This window comes from Dendropsophus ebraccatus, chromosome 5, assembly GCF_027789765.1.
Source record: "Dendropsophus ebraccatus isolate aDenEbr1 chromosome 5, aDenEbr1.pat, whole genome shotgun sequence".
Lineage (NCBI taxonomy): Eukaryota > Metazoa > Chordata > Amphibia > Anura > Hylidae > Dendropsophus > Dendropsophus ebraccatus.
Window position 1 is genome coordinate 101,481,255 of NC_091458.1, and position 21,077 is coordinate 101,502,331.

Genomic DNA, 21,077 nt, shown 5'->3' on the forward strand with positions numbered 1-21,077 from the left:
ATGGAAAGCGATAGATATGTGCAGTAAAAATATTAGATAAGATCCAGAAACTTAAAGGGCTTATCGAACGTTAGAAAAACATGGCCACTTTCTTAAAGAGACAAAACGACTCTTGTCTTCAGTTTGGGTGTGGTTTGCAGTTAACCTCCATTCACTTCAATGGAGTTGCAAAACCTCACCCAAACTGAAAACGAGTGGTTCTGCCTCTAAAGGAAAGGGGCCATGTTTTCCTAACGCTGGATAATCCCTTTCACAATGTGAAAGTGGACAGTTCATTTTACACCAATTTCTGTTGACATGATTACTGACCAAAGTAACAGAATGCTGAATACAAAAAAATCGAATGATTATCATCCTCAATACTATAGATGAATGAATTTACAGTAGAAGCGAAGCGCTTTGTTCCTATCTGCATTCTGCTCATCTCTACTTAATACTAATAGAAACATAGAAGATTGTGAGCAGAATGCAGATAGAAACAAAGCGCTTTGCTCCTCCTACTGTAAATTCACTCATCTCTACTCAATACTAATAGAAACATTGAAGATTGTCAGCAGAAAAAGATCTATATCTAGCTATGTATTTATATCACTTGGTCCATCTAGTCTGCCCTTTTTAGTATTTTTTTTTTCATATAATCTTAGGATAGAGATATGTTTATCCCAGGTTTAAATTTATTTATTGTAGATTTACCAACCACATCTGCTGGAAGTTTGTTCCAAGCATCTACCACTCTTTAAGTAAAGTAATATTTTCTTGTGTTGTTTCTGACCTTTCTCCCAACAAATCTTAGATTGTATCCCCTTGTTTTTTATTTAAATTAAGAACACTTCCCTATTGAACCTTATTTAGTCCTTTTAACATATTTAAAGGTTTCGATCATGTCCTTCTTTCCCTTTTTTCCTCCAGACTATACAGATTTATATCCTTAACTTTTTCCTGATGTTTTTTTTTTTTTTATTTAGAATCTTTATTTTCTCATCCTTTTACATATATATACACCACACTTATATACCACACATAATCACATACACAAATCTACACCCCCCAGTCTCCTCCCCCTTCCCCCCTACCCCTAGAGAAAAAAGATATGTTTTATGCTTCCAACCATTCACCATTTTTGTAGCCGTCTCTGGGCCCGTTCGATCTCCTTCTTACTGGTTATACCTCTAGCTATACAGCCCAGCATACGATTTGCTTTCCCCTACGGCCTTACTGCACTGGTGACTCATTTTACATTTGGACTATTTTACATTTGGAAACATTGGACTGCCGTTTCCATTGTTTGACCATTTATCTAGTAAAGCTAAATCATTTTCCATATAACTGACACCTCCAGGAATATCAATCCTATTGCACACTTTTGTATCATCAGCAAACAGATAAACCTTACCTACCAAACCTTCTCCTATGTCTCTAACAAACATAATAAAACAAATAATAAAGTACTACTAATGGGGCAATCCCAGAGAACACTTTTAACCCTTTATAATTGAACACTTTTAATGGTAACTTGCCTGTAACTCATCAAAACATTTTGTTCTGTCTTCACAGAACCTGAACCTGGCTTACAACAGTATTTTCAGCTACTACCGTAACTTTGTGGGCCCCCCTCACTTTAGAGGGATTTGCCGTCTTCTAGGGTACCAAGGTATTGCCGTGGTGATGGAGGAATTGCTGAAAGTTGTGAAAAGCCTGGTGAGTAGTTTTATGCGTATTATCTTTTACATTTTACTGTCAGTAGGTACCAGTGCAGGATACCATAGATGACTATAGGCAGTGTACCCTGATCTGTCAGTAAAGCTCAAAGTTTGTCTTCTCTCTGCTCTGGTATTAAAGCATAATAAGTGGTGAAGGAAGCATTTTTATTTGATAAGATATATTAGAGTTTATTCACTGACAAAAAAAACAGAAGGTGCAACAGCAACCCACAGGTGCAAGGGATTACGTATATACTCATCCCAGTGTACACATGATAAACACCTGCCCTGTAAATATTAAAACGTAAGGATCTTAGCAAACTATTTGATCAAACAGAGTGTTCCATGTCGCCATGTTAAGGCGTCCTCTGAGACAATCACACTAGCAATGGCCTCTTGGGCTGAATAAGCCTACAACTGGGCAGATAGGAGCCAAATGATCTCTTTTTATAGCACCCTTGGGACATGAGTTTATTCACTTGTACTATTGAATTGTACAGAGTTGTTTGTAATGACAGTTACACTTTAAATTTCAGTCAACAGCCCCTGAAAGTAGATATGTTACCTTGTAGAATTCTGTGAGACAAAAGCCGTTTATGACTATCTGTTATAGAGGCCAATTTTATTGTGCATACACAGTGACACTAGCCTGTAAAGGTCCCCCTTAGACTTTGATCGGTCATACCCAACAATCTAAATTTAATGGGGCTCTCCTGACCGTCCACTGACAGATGATGATTGCAAAAAAGAGCCTGTGAAGTCTCAAAACACAGGACTAGCCAGAGGAATATCTGGCTAGTCCTGTGTTTTGAGACTCTTCAATTAGGCTCCACCGGGTCTTCTTTTGCATATATCTATTTCCCAGATAGCAACGCACCTAGGATTTCACTGTATTGAGCGCTTTAACCAGCAGCCAACGGTGGGTTCTTTGGCTGGTCTCCCCGAGATCAGGGATTTATTTCCCGTATGACAGATGATGTTAATGTTCATAGAGGTAGAAAAGCACACCTGTCCCCTTTGTTTTGGGAGAGATAAGCCACATAGAGAAAACTTTCACTGCAGTTTACCCCTCCATTTATTGTACGGGCTGGATGGTGGGTAAAAGGATTTTTTTTATTTCTCATGCATGGATTATATGTCTTATATTAATTTTATAGTTGCAAGGTACCATTCTCCAGTATGTAAAGACACTGATGGAAGTGATGCCGAAGATCTGCAGGCTGCCCAGACACGAATATGGCTCCCCAGGTTTGTTCTCTTATAATGTTGTCAGGAAGGCTCAATTCAGATGAAAACATTGTGATTCTGTTTATATGTTTGTCATAATAGAAATGCTGTGCATGCAGAATTTGGTATTATTTGGAGAAATAATTGCCAGCTTTCAAGGCCAGCTTCTCATACAAATTAGAGCTGTAGTGTTGAAGTGTAGATGATAAAAAGCACGAAATGTGCACTTGCACCCAGTGGTGGTCTTTGGCACCAAGCACCCCAAGCGATCGCTTGGGGCCCCCAACATCCAGGGGGTCCCCCACGCTCCGCTCTTGTGCTCAAGACTGCTGGACAGGGCCGCTGCACCGCTCGCTGCTGCCATCTGAACTGTAACTGTGAGCACTCGTAATGAGTGCTCATAGTTACATGCAGCAGCACTGACAGGGCAGGAGACATTGGCTCCCTCCCTGTCAGTCACTCTTGTGGCTGCAGGAAGGGTTTTCCCTGCGGTCACAAGTGGCAGCTTTGTCCTTGTGGTGTCGGCGCTCCAGTGACATCACTGGAGCATCGGCGCCAGGACAAAGGGGAGTGCGGCCTCTTGTGACTGCAGGGAAAACACTTCCTGCCACAAGAGTCAAGAGAAGAGGAGACGCCCGGACCCAGGTGAGTGTGTTTGTTTTATTGTGTTATATACTATATGGGAGGGGGAGCACACAGGGGTCTGTGTAACTGGGGGAGCGCACATCGGGGGTCTATATAAATGGGGGGAGCACACAGGGGGGGCTGTATAACAGGGGGAACACACAGGGGGCTATAGACTACTGGGGCTTCACAGAGGGGTCTATATACTACTGGGGGCATCACACAGGGGGTCTATATACTACTTGGGGCAGCAGAATGGGGTCTATATACAACTTGGAGAGCACACAGGAGGTCTGTATCCAAGTGGGGGAGCACACAGGGGGGCGATATACTACTGGGGGAGCACACAGGGGTCTATATACTACTGGTGGGGCACGCAGGGGGTCTATATACTACTGGGGGAACATACAGGGGATCTATATACTACTTGTGAGGCACACAGGTGGTCTATATATAACTGGGGAAGCACACAGGGGTCTGTATACTACTGGGGCAGCACACAAGGGGTCTATATAATACTGGTGGGGCACACAGGGGGTCTTTATACTACTGGGGGTACATACAGAGGGTCTATATACTACTTGTGAGGCACACAGGTGGTCTATATATAACTGGGGAAGCACACAGGGGTCTGTATACTACTGGGGCAGCACACAAGGGGTCTATATAATACTGGTGGGGCACACAGGGGGTCTTTATACTACTGGGGGAATCACACAGGGGTTTATATCCAAGTGGGGGAGCACACAGGGGGTCTATATACTAGTGGGGGAGCACACAGGGGGTATATACAGCTGGGGGCAGCACACAGGGGGTCTATATAAAACTGGGGCAGCACACAGGAGGTCTATATACTTCTGGGGGAGCACACAGGGGCTATATATAACTGGGGGAACACACAGGGGTCTATATACTACTGGGGGAAGCAAACAAGGGGTATATACTACTGGGGGCAGGACACAAGGGGTATATACTATTGGGGGCAGCACACAATGAGTATATATCACTGGGGGCAACACACAGCGGTCTATTGTTTTGGAACGCGTGTCGAGGGGGGGGGCCCAGACATGACTTCGCTTGGGGCCCCAGAAATGCCAAGACCGCCCCTGCTTGCACCTAGACATGAATGCACTCAGAAGGTGAGAAGTCTTTTGTAGAGGTGAATGCTGGAGAAAAGATGATACTTGTTATTATTTCTCATCCTATATGACTCATAATAATGGTTTTGATTTTGTGACTCCAGAATACTTTGATACCACCTATTAATATATTTTAGTTTTTTCATGGTGTATTGGCCATTGATCATTCTCTTGTATTTTCATGTCTGACTGGTCTTGAACAGTAAAATCTTTTTCTTTCAAATCATCAGAATGTTATATAGATTTGTAATTTACTTCTATTTAAAATTTTTAGTCTTCCCATACTTATTAGCTGCTATATGTCATGCAGGAATTAGTATTATTTTCAGCCTGACACAGTGCTCTCTGCTGACATCTCTGGAGGTTTTCTATGGGGATTCATAGAAAACTGAGACAGAGTTCCTGTCTCAGCCAGAGATGTCAGCAGAGAGCACTGTGTCAGACTGAAAATAAAACAATATTTCCTGTATGACAATTATGGTAAGACTTGAGATTTTTTAATAAAAGTAAATTACAAATCTATATATTTTTCTGATATTAGTTGATTTGTAAGAAAGATGTTCACTGGACAACCCCTTTAAATGTCTTGAGTTTATTTTAGTAGACATTCCAGCACATGTAGTGTTTTTATTTCTATGGTTGGGTTTTACTCCCATATGGGAAATGTGATATGAAGACTGGCAGTATTATTATCTGCTTGACTGCACAGCCAGTGAGCATCAGTCATCCTACAATTCATTTCTGTTACAAGGGACCCCTGAAACAAGAGCTGCTTATAGGACGCCCTGCTCCTGCGCCCCCCAGTTATAAGCTATAATTAATGAGGGGACATTACACAAGAGCTGATCAAATTAGTGGACATTGACAGACATACTGGGTCTCTTTTAAATATTGTTAACTGAAAATCCCCCAATAGAGGAATATTTTTTTTTATTCTTTTATTTATTTTAATTAAACATTTCCTTGATTCATAATTGTTAACCATGAATGAGCATTAGTTGTTTGCTTGGCTAGTAAAATTGTGTGCAGTGCCCCATGGCTTGGAATAATAAGAGTGCAGCTGAGCATTTGCATCAGAAACCGCAGAACCAGCTTATTGGCCATCACCTAAATTGCTGCCTCATATGCATGTCACAATTGTTTTATCAGAATGAGTTTCTTCCGTGCCTGTTGAGAGCATTAATTTAGAAGGCTTTTGGGTAAATAATTTTCATTTCACATTTCTGTTTCTTCTCCTCATTGAGCTGCCTGTCATATTGTGCTGCTTCTGAAAATAGCACAGCATTAACCTTCATGTCGGCATGGTTTTAGTGCAGCACTGAACAAAACAGAATGTCACTGACTATTCTTCCAGAGAATGCTGGTGGGTGGAAGAGTCTATCTACTGATCAGAGAGGAAAGCTGAAGCTTTTACTTATTGCAGGCTGCTTTTGAAGTCTGCTGATCCTTAATGCCTATAAAAACAATACATTAAATAGTCTAAATATTCCATTCAGCATTTTCAGCTAAAATCTAAACTAACCACTTATGATGACCCTGAATATTAGTAGTAATTTATATTTATAGATGCATGTAGCCTACCCAAATTATCCGTTATATTTACTACCTAATTTTACTCTAGGACTGACCAAAGCTTAAAGGGGTACTCCGGCGAAAATATTTTTCTTTCGAATGAACTGGTTTCAGAAAGTCATATAGATTTGTAATTTATATTTAATCTCAAGTCTTCTCATACTTATCAGCTGCTGTGTGTCCTGCAGGAGATGTAGGACTAACACAGTGCTCTCTGACATCTCTGGCCGAGACGGGAACTGTCCAGAGCAGGAAAAGTTTTCTATGGGAATTTGCTGCTATTCTGGACAGCTCCTGTCTCGGACAGGGGTGGCAGCAGAGAGAGCACTGTGTCCGACTGAAAAGAAAACATTTCCTGCAGGACGTACAGCAGCTGATAAGTATGGGAAGACTTAAGATTTTTAAATGGAAGTAAATTATAAATCTATAAAACTTTCCTAAATCAGTTGATTTAAAAGAAAAAGATTTTTGCTGGACAACCCCTTTAATGAATTGGGGTTTTTATATGTAATTATACACAGGAATACCATGCAGAATGTCAAGAATTACTGAAATGAAGTAGACAACACCACGTAGAGCCCAGGAAGTCACGACGTGGATATGCAGAACACAATCTTCTTCTGTTGGCAGTAGTGCCAAGCATTCCCATCATTTTCCTAAATTTTGTATGTATAGAAAGAAGACGTTTTCTTATCAGGCCAAAGGAATGATTGTAAGTTTGGACTTATTAGCCAGAATTACTTGAGTTTTGTCCTGTGTGACTTAGCCTACATTATTATGTGGAGTACATGGCAGAATCCCCACATGCTGCTGACTTTCCTAATGTAGAAAGGCATAATCTGCAGTTTGCATGCTAAAAGGAATCGCAGCTGTCAAGAAATACATAGAACAGAGTGTTGTGCTAAAACAGCAAGTATAGTTTTTGAAACATTTGGGTCTGGAAGTCAAGGTATAGGGGTAAAGTGACACAAGACAGAAATGCTGCATACTTTACCTGCAGATTCGGACAGGTAAATTCTGTAGTGGTTTATGAGAGGCAAAAAATATCAACTACATGGTGCAGTATTTTATTAGTTTCAGATCTGCACTATGCTCATTCTGCTGTTTGTCATAGATGTTTGGGTAAAATTAGGACCTGTATCCAACATTTCCAGAAATCTTTATTAGTATAATTATGATTATTATTTTTTATTTTTTATTTTGTTGATATACCTTTGATTCCTGAGAGATGTGTCCTTATAGACAATTCAGGGACTATTGAGTGTGTGGTACTGATGTCTATGATTAGTCATGAGCGAATTTACAGTACAAATGACACTCCACCCTGGGTGCCTGAAAAAGCTGGATCCAGTCCTGGGAAACTTTTCCCAGGACTGGATCCAGCTTTTCCAGCACCTGAGGAAGAGCGGCACAGAATTCAAAAGCAGCAGACAGATTGCTGAGCTAACACAGTGATTTGCTTCAATTGTTCTGTAAATTCGCTTATCTCTTGCCATGATTAACCCACATAATACAGGAATGGGAGAGCATTGCTGTAAGGTGTATATTCTGAGTTATTTACTGATGGTAAAATCTCATTGTTTTCAGGTTCGCTGCAGGTCAAAATCTGCAGTAAATCCACAGTGAAATTGATATGGATTTTGCTGCAGATTTGCTGTGGAAATCTTATGGCTTGTGTGGGTGCAGCTTAATTCTTGCACATCAGAACTTAGTAGTGCAGCGCAACATGTAAACTATGGACAAAGCAATTTAATGAAATCCAACACCTGTCACAAATGTCGGTGCCGGACTTCAAAGATTAACATCTCGCTCCATGTACAGATGTTTTTCTATATGTTTTTTGTTTGTTTATTTAGTTTTGCTGTTTGTTTGTTTTTTTGCATGTATTTGTTGGCTTAACCGATGACCATGGATACAGAGCTAAAATGTGTCATCTGTCGTGTGAGCCCTTCACAGGGGATTTGTGAGCTGGATGGGGCTGAGGTCCTAATCCTTTGTACTAATCCTGTACATGTTTGGATATATTTTTTTGCAAAGAACAGGAATGATATTTTAGTCAAAACATAAACCTTACAGCAGGAGACAATCACTTGCATTGTTGCTGCCATTGATCTAAAATGTAACACCTATGGATTCTGCCTCACTGCATGCTATTTAAAAGAGGTACTTCAGGGTGGGAAAACGTTAGATTTATAGAAAATAATAAAGATGCTATTCTTACCATGACACATTTCCCCGGTGTTGTCCTGTGGTGTCTCCAGATCCCCTATTTTCCATCATGCACTGGAAACAGCCTATGCAGCTTATCACATGCTATGGTGCTGTCTCTTTGAGAAGGTAAAAACAGCCAAGTTTAATTTCTTAGGGCCCTATTACACACACAGATTAATCTGACAGATCATTAAAGCCAAACCCAGGAACAGACTAAAGGCCCTATTCCACCAACAGATCTGACGACAGATTATCTGCCAAAGATTTGAAGCCAAACCCAGGAGTGGATTTGAAAAGAGGAGAAATCCAGTCTTTTCTTTATGACCTGTTCTCTGATTATAGTCTGTTCCTGGGTTTGGCTTCAAATCTTTGGCAGATAATCTGTCGTCAGATCTGTTGGTGGAATAGGGCCTTATGAACAGAGAACAGGTCATAAAGGAAAGACTGAGATTACTCCTCTTATCAAACCCTTTCTGGCCTTGGTATGATATCTGTCAGATAATCTGTTTGAGTAATAGGGGCCTTAGGCAATTTGCATTGCTCCCATTGAAACGCCTTGAGTACTCCCAGTGCTACGCCATTTACACAACTTAATGGGAGTTTGGCTGTTTTCGGCTTTCTGACCTTGGAAAAGACAGCTGGAAAGCCGTGTTTTTTATAGATGGGAAAACCCCTTAAAATTTGGTAAGCAGCTAAATTAAAATGTTAAATAATTGCACAGTAAAAAAAAAAGTAAAGGGAGCATGAAAGCAAAGGTTTCCACTATCTTTATTAAACCTTTTGCACAAACAGACTGACTTATAAAAGGGGAACCACTCCAGATAAATCCAGGTACAATAAATATAGACAAGAACTACTACCAAAGAGTATAAGGGACAGTGTATACTCTAGTATACTAGTCTTTGACTTCAGTATACTGCAAACCTAAATCTGCTAATTAATCTATGACTGACTCTACAGCATGCCTGCAATATCTACAGTAGAGATCACTGAGTCATTTTCTTAAATATAAACTGCTGTATACATCTTTGAGAGGCAAAGGTAAAATGGCTGCCCCCATGTCATGTAAAGATATCATAAAAAAATACATTGTTACAGTATGTACTTGAAATAAGTAAAACAATATTCAATATATGCAGACAGGAGACACAGCTGACCCGCACCATACACTGTAATTGCTCTGACACGGGATCTGCGGTATACAAAAGCAAACAAGCCCCTCCGTGGGCAATCGGCTGTAGACCCGGGGTGCAAGACGAGAGACCAGGCATACAGTGAGTAGGAAGTAGATGAAATCAGCACTCACTTGGTATTGTGAATCAGCTCTGTTTATTCCATACACGACAGGATGTGGGGAGGGAGGAACCACAGGTGCAAGATGCGAATTAGGCACGTCTTGCACCTGTAGTTCCTCCCTCCCCACATTCTGTTGTGTATGGAATAAACAGAGCTGATTCACAATACTGGGTGAGTGCTGATTTCATCTACTTTCTACTCAATATACAATATATACTTTTAATCAAGCACTTCTTGACAGGATGGGTTTTTACACAGAGAGATTTCAATTGAAATGATTAAAGCAGTTGCAAAGGTCATAAATGCCATCATGGGTCTGGTTGCTAAAGATGTGGTTTTCTCACCTATTTGTGGGTGTATAACTGCATTTATCTTTGTGTGACAATGTAATTATAGTGTGTGACATGCCTGGCACAATTTGCTTAAAGGGAATCTATCGATTTGTGCAAACTTAAATGAGGGTAGCATAAACTAGTAACAGCTGATGATTGACAGTTAGTGCCTATACACAGCATGGATAGATAACTTCTGATCAGCAGCTGGTGGGCGGAGTTTTCTGGAGCTCATGAATATACAGGACTACTGAGCTCATGCACATTATTAATATTGTTGTTGTTATTATAGTGGAGAGGACTACTTATGGTCCATGTTATTGAGAAAGATGTGTCTGAATCAGCTACACAGAATAATGTAAGTGATACATCATTCTGTTCAGCTTCTCTATCACTAGTTTATGCTACCCTTAGATAGCACAGCATAAACCTGCTAAAGGAGTCTCTTTTAAAATAATAAATAATTTTATTCCTACTAGGAGGTGTAACCCTTTCATGTTATGAATGTGGTGACAGAGTGTTCTTAAAGGGGTATTCCGCTTATATAATACTTGATATGTTGCTTCCCATGTGGATAACATAACAAATAGCTTATTTTTACCTTTCTGCGCTCTCCCTCTGTCCTCCTTTGGCATATTCGGGTCCTGGCCAAGATGATCCAAGATGAACTCGCTCAGCCAATTACTTGACGTGCCATTGTCCCGTCTCAGTCAGATATTGGCTAAACGAGCTGTCGCTGCCAGAGGAGTCAGTCCTGGAAGTTGAGGCAGAACCATTCAGTTGGGACGAGAGGATTATGTTGGGGAAGCTTGGAAAGGTAAGAATACGCTGTTTGTTATCCCCACGGAGCAGCAACATATCAAGCGTTCTTCTTGTGTGGTGTTTGCCTTTGAAGGGTGATAGCCCCCTGTAGTGCCGAGGACCCTGAGGAGGAAGATGTGTGTTTTACGTGGCTATAAGCAGGTTAGATTTGTCTAACCCCCTGATAGCTTCCCTTTTAACCCTTTGGGGGCACTTTTTTTTTTATATATATTTTTGTATACTTTACAGTCAGCAGAACTGTGTTTTTGGTTGTTCTTTTTCCCCTTTCTAAAACAGGTTGTATTTTTAATGGCATCTTTATTTCACCATATAATGTATTCTATACAAAGGCAGAAATGCATTACTACTAACTTTTTTGTGTGGGGCACGCAACACATACTCTTGATCCGCAGTCACACCTTTGGAGGCATGACTGACTATTTTCAATTTAGTAACTATAAAGGAGGAATTGTATAGTACTTTACTTATAGGTACAATGCCCGCTTTTAGTAAAGCTACAGTTAATTTAATCCCCCATCTAGATAACTGCACAATCTAGGGTTAAATATTGAGCTTTGCCCAGAAGGGGTTGGAGTGATGTTGCCCTGTGTATAAATGATGCTTATGTGCTGCTTACTATTATATTCTCTCTAGCTAGTGACAGGCTATGTCTGTCTGGCCAGCTCCCTTTCCCATCTGGATGGTACCTACATTGATAAGAGTGATATTTTTTGCACTGTTGATTTGTAAAAAGTTATAAATTGGCAATACACTTTTACATTGCACAAGTGGTTTATGGTCACATGCATATTTGTTGTAGAAGCTTAAAGGGGTTATCCAGGGAAAGCCCAGCTACCACTCCTGTCATCAGGTTGTATGTGTGGTATTACAATTCAGCTTCATTAACTTTAGCGGAACTGGGCTGCAAAAATCACACCCAAAATGAGGACAAGAGTGGTGTTGTTTCTGGAAGAAAGCAGACATGTTTTTCTAAGCCTGGATAACCACTTTTAAAGGGAACCTGGCACCTGGGGCAAAACCCACCCGATTCCTCGATACTTACCCCCTCCTGCCAGTGCCTGTTCCACATCTGAGAAATCTCTGCCTGCTCTTCTGCATGATCAATATGCAAAATCTGATGTCTATAGGAAATCACTGCTCCAGTGATTTCCTATGGACATCGGACTCATCTCCTCATTTGCATATTGAGCGCACAAACCAGCAAGGGGCGATTTCATTGCATGGGGAATGGCAGGAGGGGTAAGTATCGAGGGGTCAGTTGGGTTCTGCCCCAGGTTCCCTTTAAATTACTGTTCCGTAGATCTTGATGGGGTTGTATAAATCCACACTAGTGCTGCATAAATCACTTGATTTACATTCCTGAGACTGAGATTTTCAGTCTCCCTAATTTTTCAACAAATCTGTGATGTGATTGTAGCAAATCAGTGATTGGTGATGGCTTTAGCTTGCTTCTCCAGTTTACCTGGCTTTCTTTCTGTTATACATTAGGAATCTTGGAGTTCTTCCATCATCAATTAAAGGACATAGTGGAATATGCTGAATTGAAGACTGTATGCTTTCAAAATCTGAGGGAAGTTGGCAATGCCCTCCTCTTCTGCCTTCTTATAGAACAAAGCCTGGTGAGTAGTATATCCTGACTCTTCTTACATAGTACATGATGAAAACTTTTGAGTCTCCTTTTGAGATTTTTTTAACCCAAAGCCAGGGAAAGACTGTAAACCGAGAACAGGTCATAAAGGAAAGACTAAGATTTTTCCTCCTCTTAAATCCATTCCTGGCTTTGGCTTCCAAAATCTGTCAGATAAATCTCTGTGTAAATGCACTATTAGGCTGGGTTCACACTACCTATATTTCAGTCAGTATTGTGGTCCTCATATTGCAACCAAAACCAGGAGTGGATTAAAAACACAGAAAGGCTCTGTTCACACATGTATGTTGGAGGCTGTACGTTAAAAATACAGAGTGCCCTGTGATGGGTGCATTCTGAAAGGGGTTGTTTGTGATAACCCAACTTTATTTTAAAGCTTTATAGAAATTGGAACCATAATAGAGCCGTATACATAAACCCTTAGAGTGGGAAGACTTTGCAGTTTATACACACTCCTTAAAAATCTGATACTATGTCCTGACTAGTGCAAGGTCTGAAATGGAGTACCTGACCCAGGGATTCAGATGATACCAATGACAAACTGGACCTAAAGTGTGTCACAAGTAAAGAGAATATGTATAATAATAGATTAATCTCTTTAAATGAGGGCATAGAGGTTGGAAACATATTATCTATATGTACTGTACTTGACATACAAAATGTCAGTATGTTGATGTCTTTCCTTTATAAATTTTAATAAAACATAAATTATTGAATTATTGACAAGAAGCACACTAGCAAGGCCTCTGTATGTCATTTGTGTCCCTCCAAGACACAAGTACCGATGCATCAATTAAAGAGCAGACTTTATTATGTATGCGCTAGCTTATTTTAAGGGCGTGTAGCAGAGATGCCTTTTATTTTAAAGAAATCTAGTGACATTGTCTAACTTATCAATACGTATTAGATTGTGGGGTATTTAAAACCTCCACTATATAGTCTGGGTGTAGCAGGGACAACCATCCATTAACTTCATGGAGGACCCAGGCAGTGTAATATTATTTTTGTCCATTTTCCCTGTATGTTCAGTGTTTCAACTTGTTTGTTAAAGATGTGCAGCACAATTAAAAAAAACAAAAACAGACAAACCCGTAATTTTTGTCCAAAAATCCACCAAGAGTATGCGTGTTATGTTTAATACCTGCCACAACGGACAGATTTAATACCTGACCTAAAACAGACGCAACCAACAGCATGGAAAAGGAAGTAGACTGACCAGCACATAATCCATAAAAAACTGGTTCTTTATTAAAGTTGAATCCATAAAAAATACATGAAATTAAGTAGAAAAATTCATTCACACTAGAAGCGTGTCGGCCTTTGTCACAGCGACCGACAGCATAACAGCTTAAAATTGACGCATTGACGATAGTAAATGAGGCCCATTGTCTTTATTGGCAGAAGAAAGGCAACACGATTTGAGGGCTGGCAATGGTCTTTCATCAGATGATTGATGGGGGTCTTACCACAGGGACCAGGGGCGTAACTACCACTATAGCAGCCATAGCAGCTGCTATGGGGCCCACCACATCAGCGGGGCCCCATTGCCCACTCCTGCAATACACTTGCTCCTTAAAGGGGTAGTGCACCAAAAAATGTTTTCTTTCAAATCAACTGCTGCCATGAAGTGCCAGAGATTTGTAATTTACTTCTATTAAAAAATCTCAAGCCTTCCAGTACTTATCAGCTGCTGTATGCCCAACAGGAAGTTGTATTATTTCCAGTCTGGACAGCAGGAGAGGTTTTCTATGGGGATTTGCTCCTGTTTTGGACAGTTCCTGACATGGACAGAGGAGGCAACAGAGAGCACTGTGTCAGACAGGAAAGAAAACACCACTTCCTGCTGGACACACAGCAGCTGATAAGTACTGGAAGACTTGAGATTTTTTAATAGAAGTGAATTACAAATCTCTGCCACTTTATGGCACCAGTTGATTTGAAAGAAATTTTTTTTTTGGTGGACTACCCCTTTAAGCTGTCATTTGCAGCACCAGGTGGACAGCTTAGGGTCAGTCGGGAAGGAAGGGGGGCCCAATCAAGTTTGCTATGGGGCCCTGCTATTTCTAGCTACGCCCCTGACGGGGACAAAATTGTTACTGAAATGAATTGTCCACGGCCAGCACTCTATTAATTTTTTTCTTTCTGGGGCAGCCGAACATTTCTGAGTTTAGCACTCAGCAATGTTAGATGGCTCCATAGAGAATGAATAGGCCGCATGTGCACCATTCATTCCTGGACAACTTTGCCCTCATTTTTAGGATTGGTAGGGGGTCCCAGCACTACTAGTCAGGTAGTTGTCCCTTATCCCGTCATCAGGGAATGTAATAGTAAAAATTGTTAATGTATTTAAATATTTGTCTAACCCTCCTTGTCTTTATACTTTGTGTAGGATTTTTTTTTTTAATTCCAAACCATCTTACAGAACCTCCCTAATCCTTTCCATTTAGCATTGTATCTATAGGTTTACACATTGAGTATATATAATTATTAGGTATTTCTAGGGACCAGTTTCTTAACTATAATTTCCGCTTTTTACTTGTTGCTTTAGTGCAAAATAATGTTTTATTCCATTCTGTTTTTGAAAAATTAGCCTGTGCAGTATGAATAGTTACTGTTCTGATATTCTGTGTAGAGATAATGGTCAGGCCGCCTCCACAGGCCTGTATAATTGTGCACATAATAGCGCTATCACTCCTATTGTTCTCTATTGATCTCTCGGCTAGATGTCCACAGCAGTGGGTGTCCTTGCCAAGCTTCTTGTGCGAACAAAAGTGATGGTGTGATGTGTGGCTCGGTCACCTTGACAGAACATTATTCTGCATTTACTGAATTACGCCAACCTGAGAGCAATCATGCTGGGGGGATTACAAGAGATGTTATGATTTATGATTCTGGGGCTGAATGGTCCTGTAAAATGACGGCTAATCACATGCTTTTCCATGTTCACTGTAGCGTAGCAACAGAATTAGCCAAGTCATTGGAGTGCAGCAATTTAGCTTCATTTAGCTGGAACATTAGACACTAATTCAAAGAAATGTTGTTTATTTATTGGCTGCTAGTTTAACAAGCACAGAATAACCAGAAGCCCCACATGACGCCAAAGCTTCCGACCATGTATGAAAAATGATTGTGTTTTTTTAACAACAATTATCCTTTTTGTTTTCTCTGATTATCTTAGTCCCTGGAAGAGGTTTGTGACCTGCTTCATGCTGCACCTTTCCAGAACATTCTGCCTCGGGTCCATGTTAAAGGTATGTTTCTGTTCCAATACAGATCATCACAATTTTTTTTTTTTATTCAGATCCCAGTATTTCTCCTTACTAACTACTTCTTATGTAATAAAAAAAGGGGAAAAAGTACACACTGCACTGCTATGGGCTTAGTTAACATCTTCACAGACAGGATGATTTTTTTTTTTTTCTTCTTAACATTTCGCACCTTTGTTAGCCTGGACATTTTTCCCACTTTTGATATGTAAAAATAAAACAAAAAGTATACTACCCCCTATACTCATATTTTTTGATAGCAGATCCTTAGCACGTCATGAAATGGTACTCTGCTCTTTGACACAACACTGCATGAAGGTGCCTGTGTATATAAAGTGTAATTTTACATAAAAAACTAAAAAAATCGGCAATTATGGCTTAAAGTGTGCCTCAAGGTTCAAGACATACACAGTTCATAGCACTTAGACAAACATCAGGATGCATGTATCTTCCTAAAATCAGTCTGATTTTAAGCTGGAAAATGTTTGAAAAGTAACAAGCTCTAAAAGTGAACCCCATATACTTTCTGAAAGCAGGCAACATGGTGATTACAGCTGTCATGGACTGTAGACAGCCTTGTCCACCTTCACAAAATTGTTTGATAAACAGAAATTAAAACAAGAAAAACAACAAAAACATTGTTAAAATAACACAGGTCAACAGCATTTTTGGGGCCAAAGATATTTCAACGAATTTAGGGTAACTTTGGGGTGCTGATTCTGAATATGTCATCAGTTTTGCCAGATTGGCTCAAGTTTTTGAGAATTTTCGTGAAATGTGTAAAAAAAAAAAAGACGTAATTTGCTACACGCGCATTAACTTTATTGCTATTGTCATGAATACAATAAATTTTACAAAGTAAATGTTGATTTTAGTTTATTTTAACTAGTTTTAGAAAGTAATCTTCAAAAATGAACAAGACATGAAAAAAAACTTGAGCCAATCTGGCAAAACTGATAGCATATTCAGAATCAGCACCCCAAAATCATTAAAATATTTTGGACACCAGTAAATTTTATTTTTTTTTGTTGACCTGTGTAATAGATCAGGATTCGCAAAGTTTATGTTCTTGCACCACAATCTACACTACATCAACCAGAACGTGCACAGAAATGCTGATAGAGACCATGACCACTATTTATCCGTCAGCCAAACATATGATAAAAACATATACTGCACATCACAAATGACTATGCTTCCATAATCAAATAGTTTTGGAGTGTGCATAGCATTCCATGCATAAAAATACAATATCATTATTACACAAAACCACATTCATGCAGACTATAAATAAGTAAATTCCTAGGATGCTTTCTGATATGTGGGGGGTTTCTAGCTAACATGAACAAAAGTCCACCCCATATACTATAGATATATTGTAGATTTCTTAATGTAATGATATTATACTGTATATGTTTGGCCATATTTTGATTAAAGTTACATAACATGGTTCTTTCCATCTTTGTATGGTTTGCCATCAGAGGGAGAACGCCTGGAAGCAAAGATGAAGAGGTTAGAATCAAAGTATGCTCCACTCCACCTGGTGCCTCTCATAGAAAGGCTGGGGACTCCTCAGGTAAATGCTAGCTAGTAGCTGATACTGCCATCATGTCTATACAGTGTATAGACATGATGTCCCGGAGGGAATTTTTTTTTTTTTTTTTAATCAACTGGTGTCAGAAAGTTATAAATATGTAAATTACTTCTGTATAAAAATCTCAAGCCTTCTAGTAATTATCAGCTGCTGTATGTCCTGCAGGAAGTGGTATCTTTTATCTTTTCAGTCTTAGGCTGGAACACTGCCCTATCTGCTATGGGATCTGCTCCGGCCGGGATCCCATGCGGACCCACAAATAACTGACACGTCAGTGAATTGCGGGCACAGAAAGCTCTGTCAGTTCACACAATGAAGCAAGCGGGCATACAGCAGCTGATAAGTACTTGAAGGCTTGGTATTTTTAAATATAATTCAATTAAAAATCTGTATAAAAAAATTTGTTCTCCGGAGTACTTACTTTAAAGGTGTTATTTCTGCCTTCCACTTTTTATTCATTGGAACTGCCATTATGTGTCCCCTACCCTTCTTTATCCAGAGGACGTCCCTATGTTGCTGATGGCAAAAACATTAACGTTTATATAATTTAATGAATAGAAACAGTAAGGCTGCATGCACACATCCCGTAAATTACGATCCGTACGGATGGGAAAGGACTGTCATGGATTGTTTCCCTGCCTGGTAGTGACGGAGCCACGGCAATTGAAAGAGTTTCTCCGCTGCTGGCATGATGTTGATACATCATGCCAGGGGTGGAAACAATCCATGACTGTTACGTGACATGTGCATGCAGCCTAAGGATATGAGACGACAAATCCTGTGAGTTGTAGTTCTATGAAACTATTGTGCTGGAAACAAGCAAATTGTCATTTTTTGGTGGTTTTAAAGACACAATTAAGTGGTGTTAATTTATTGTATTATATTTTTGCAGCAAATTGCCATAGCAAGGGAAGGAGATTTGCTGACCAAAGAGCGTCTTTGCTGCGGCCTGTCAATGTTTGAAGTGATTCTTACCAGAGTGCGCACCTTCCTTGATGATCCTATCTGGCGTGGACCTCTGCCCAGCAATGGTGTGATGCATGTGGATGAGTGTGTAGAATTCCATCGGCTCTGGAGTGCCATGCAGTTTGTCTACTGCATCCCTGTGGGCACGCATGAATTCACTGTAGAGTAAGCAGCACTCATTCACATTACATAAAAATAATATAGTATAAACTGCATACATTAATATTAACATGTTAAAACTTTGAATAATAAGCTCACATTGTATACTTTGTAGTTTCAAGCAGTATTGCTTTAGGGTAGCTTTACACACACCGTATCGCAGTGAATTTTCTGCTGCGATACACAGATACGCAGCAGATTTGATGTAAACAACTGAACACAGCATCAAATCTGCTGTGCGTCGGTCATGTGTGTTAGCACCCTTAAATTGCATTACTGCTGTATTTACTGTGCAAATTGTGTGGGCTCATCTGCCATGATAAGCCATCCCCAGTTCTAGTAGGCCACAGTCTAATTTTAAAATAATATAACGATATGGATCAAGTTATAGCCTAATGTTTGAAGAGTTTCCTTAAGTAGTTACAGCATTGACTTGAATTTGTGACTGAAATGCCTTCCTGGTGTTATAGGCAGTGCTTTGGTGATGGACTACACTGGGCTGGTTGTATGATCATTGTCCTTCTAGGACAACACAGAAGATTTGATGTTCTGGACTTCTGCTATCACCTGTTGAAGGTGCAGAAACATGATGGCAAGGATGAAATCATCAAGAGTGTGGTAAGTAAATAACTGGAAGTGGCAACCATTCAACATAATGTACTACAGGCTAATGTACTTGTTTAAAGGGAATCTATTATTCTGCTCCTGTGGCAGGATACATATTCCATTCCTAAATGAAGTGTATGGAGCTGCCAGAAGCAACATAGACTTGTATGCACTTGTACAAGGTTTTGGTGTTTCTGTCAGGTCTGTACCCTGCTTGCTCTGTGCACTGTGTATCTGCTGGGTATCCTGCCACTTAAGCAGAATGATAGGTACCCTTTTAAGACTTTCCAAGGCTTTTCTCACCTACAACATATAACATTACTACAAATGTGCCTGAAGTCTCAATTCATTTTAGGATCAGCATAATCTGTCATGTTCCAAAATGCCAAAAAAACTAAGCACAGAAAACTGCTCAGCCATATACCTTGTGCTGATAGGCTGCCATACCATGAACAGACAATAACTTCTCTCTTAAAGTTATAGTATGTTCCAAACTGCTGAATAGCTGTTAGGTCACGCAGATGTGTGCTTTCCTTATGTAGAAAAAGGCTTTTATTCTAGCTCAAAGAGGGTTTTCCAAGCACCTGTTATGTAGCAAGCTTGTAGAATAAAAGCATTTTTCCGATATAAAAGTACAGATCTATGAAAGGTGGATGCGTCTTCTTGTCCTGTGTCTGTAGTTGGAAATGTGAATTTTAGCTAACAGATTCCCTTCAATTTGCTCTCATTAAGATTAATGAAGATTAACACGTTTTGCTCATGTTTTGGTGGGAAGGGATGGGGACTGGGATTGCCCATTCCAGGGATTGCAGAGGTCCCAGCTGTATGACAACTCATGTGTGTCACTTATTTTGTGGATATATAATAAATCTTCATGGCTGGAATACTCTTTGTGTAAAATGTTAACACTGGTTACAGGAATATGTGATCTTTTGCTCCTCTCTCTGGAGAAAAGTCTGGAAAGAAGAAAGGAGGGGTATTTGTACAGTGGGGATTGAAATTACTAGCACAAGATGTTACCTCTTGTTTTGTTTTAACAATCTTTATTTTATTCTTGCAGCCATTAAAGAAGATGGTTGAACGTATCCGTAAATTCCAGATTATTAATGATGAGATCTTCTCCACTTTGGATAAGTACCTGAAGTCTGGTGATGGAGAAAATACATCGGTGGAACATGTGCGATGCTTTCAGCCTCCCATTCACCAGTCCCTGGCCAGTAACTAAGGCTTTCCTCACTGTAATATATATATACTTGGCATTACCACTGTATAATGACTCATTATCATTCTGTATTCACTGGTAGAGACTGCAGATAAGGCAGCCAAAAGTAATTATAACAATGAATGACAACTTCTATAGATGCTTAGTAAAGGGTTTCCTCTAAAGAGGTAGGACAAGGGATGCTATACAAGGCTTAGCTCAGCTTTGCATTGTCTGCAATTTTAAATTATTTTTCCAATAATATATTTACTGCTGTATAACACTACCAGTCCCACTCATAATTCTTTTACTTTTCACATTCTGGGATAAGGATGCATAACCTCCTGAAATTATTGGGTTCTTAAGAATGTACTTTCTAATAGCAATCAATGTATGTCTAGGATGTGTACAAATGTAATCTCCAATAATCATGAATTTCCTCTGTCATTTTCAATAAAAGTTTATATTAACAAAGGTCTTGACACTTTTTTGTTGTTGTTTAAAGGAAGACATATCCACTATCTCATCACTGATTCTTGTCTATATAATCATTTGTCATAACTGGGATCAGTGACTAGCTCACCTACATTTGTAAAACCTTTGTGACCAAATCAGTTCAGTTTGTATTGTGAACTCTTAAAGGGTTCCAGGATTTGAGAAAACAGAGCTACTTAACAAGAAAAAAAAGTGCCACACCTGTAATAGGGCTGTATG

General features: G+C 39.7%; 1 protein-coding gene across 2 annotated transcripts in view; it reads left to right on the plus strand.

Moving 5' to 3' along the window:
- The window catches only part of CYFIP1 (cytoplasmic FMR1 interacting protein 1), an 82,878-nt gene extending 62,041 nt beyond the window's left edge, over positions 1-20,837 (plus strand). For both annotated transcript variants that reach the window (XM_069970838.1, XM_069970837.1), the window contains exons 24-31: positions 1,555-1,698; positions 2,858-2,948; positions 12,412-12,542; positions 15,750-15,822; positions 17,319-17,413; positions 18,324-18,562; positions 19,027-19,174; positions 20,223-20,837. In XM_069970838.1, coding sequence (XP_069826939.1) covers positions 1,555-1,698; positions 2,858-2,948; positions 12,412-12,542; positions 15,750-15,822; positions 17,319-17,413; positions 18,324-18,562; positions 19,027-19,174; positions 20,223-20,387 — 1,086 coding nt within the window. In that variant the 3' untranslated portion in view covers positions 20,388-20,837. The remainder of the gene's footprint in view (positions 1-1,554; positions 1,699-2,857; positions 2,949-12,411; positions 12,543-15,749; positions 15,823-17,318; positions 17,414-18,323; positions 18,563-19,026; positions 19,175-20,222) is intronic.
- Positions 20,838-21,077: the final 240 nt, after the last annotated feature.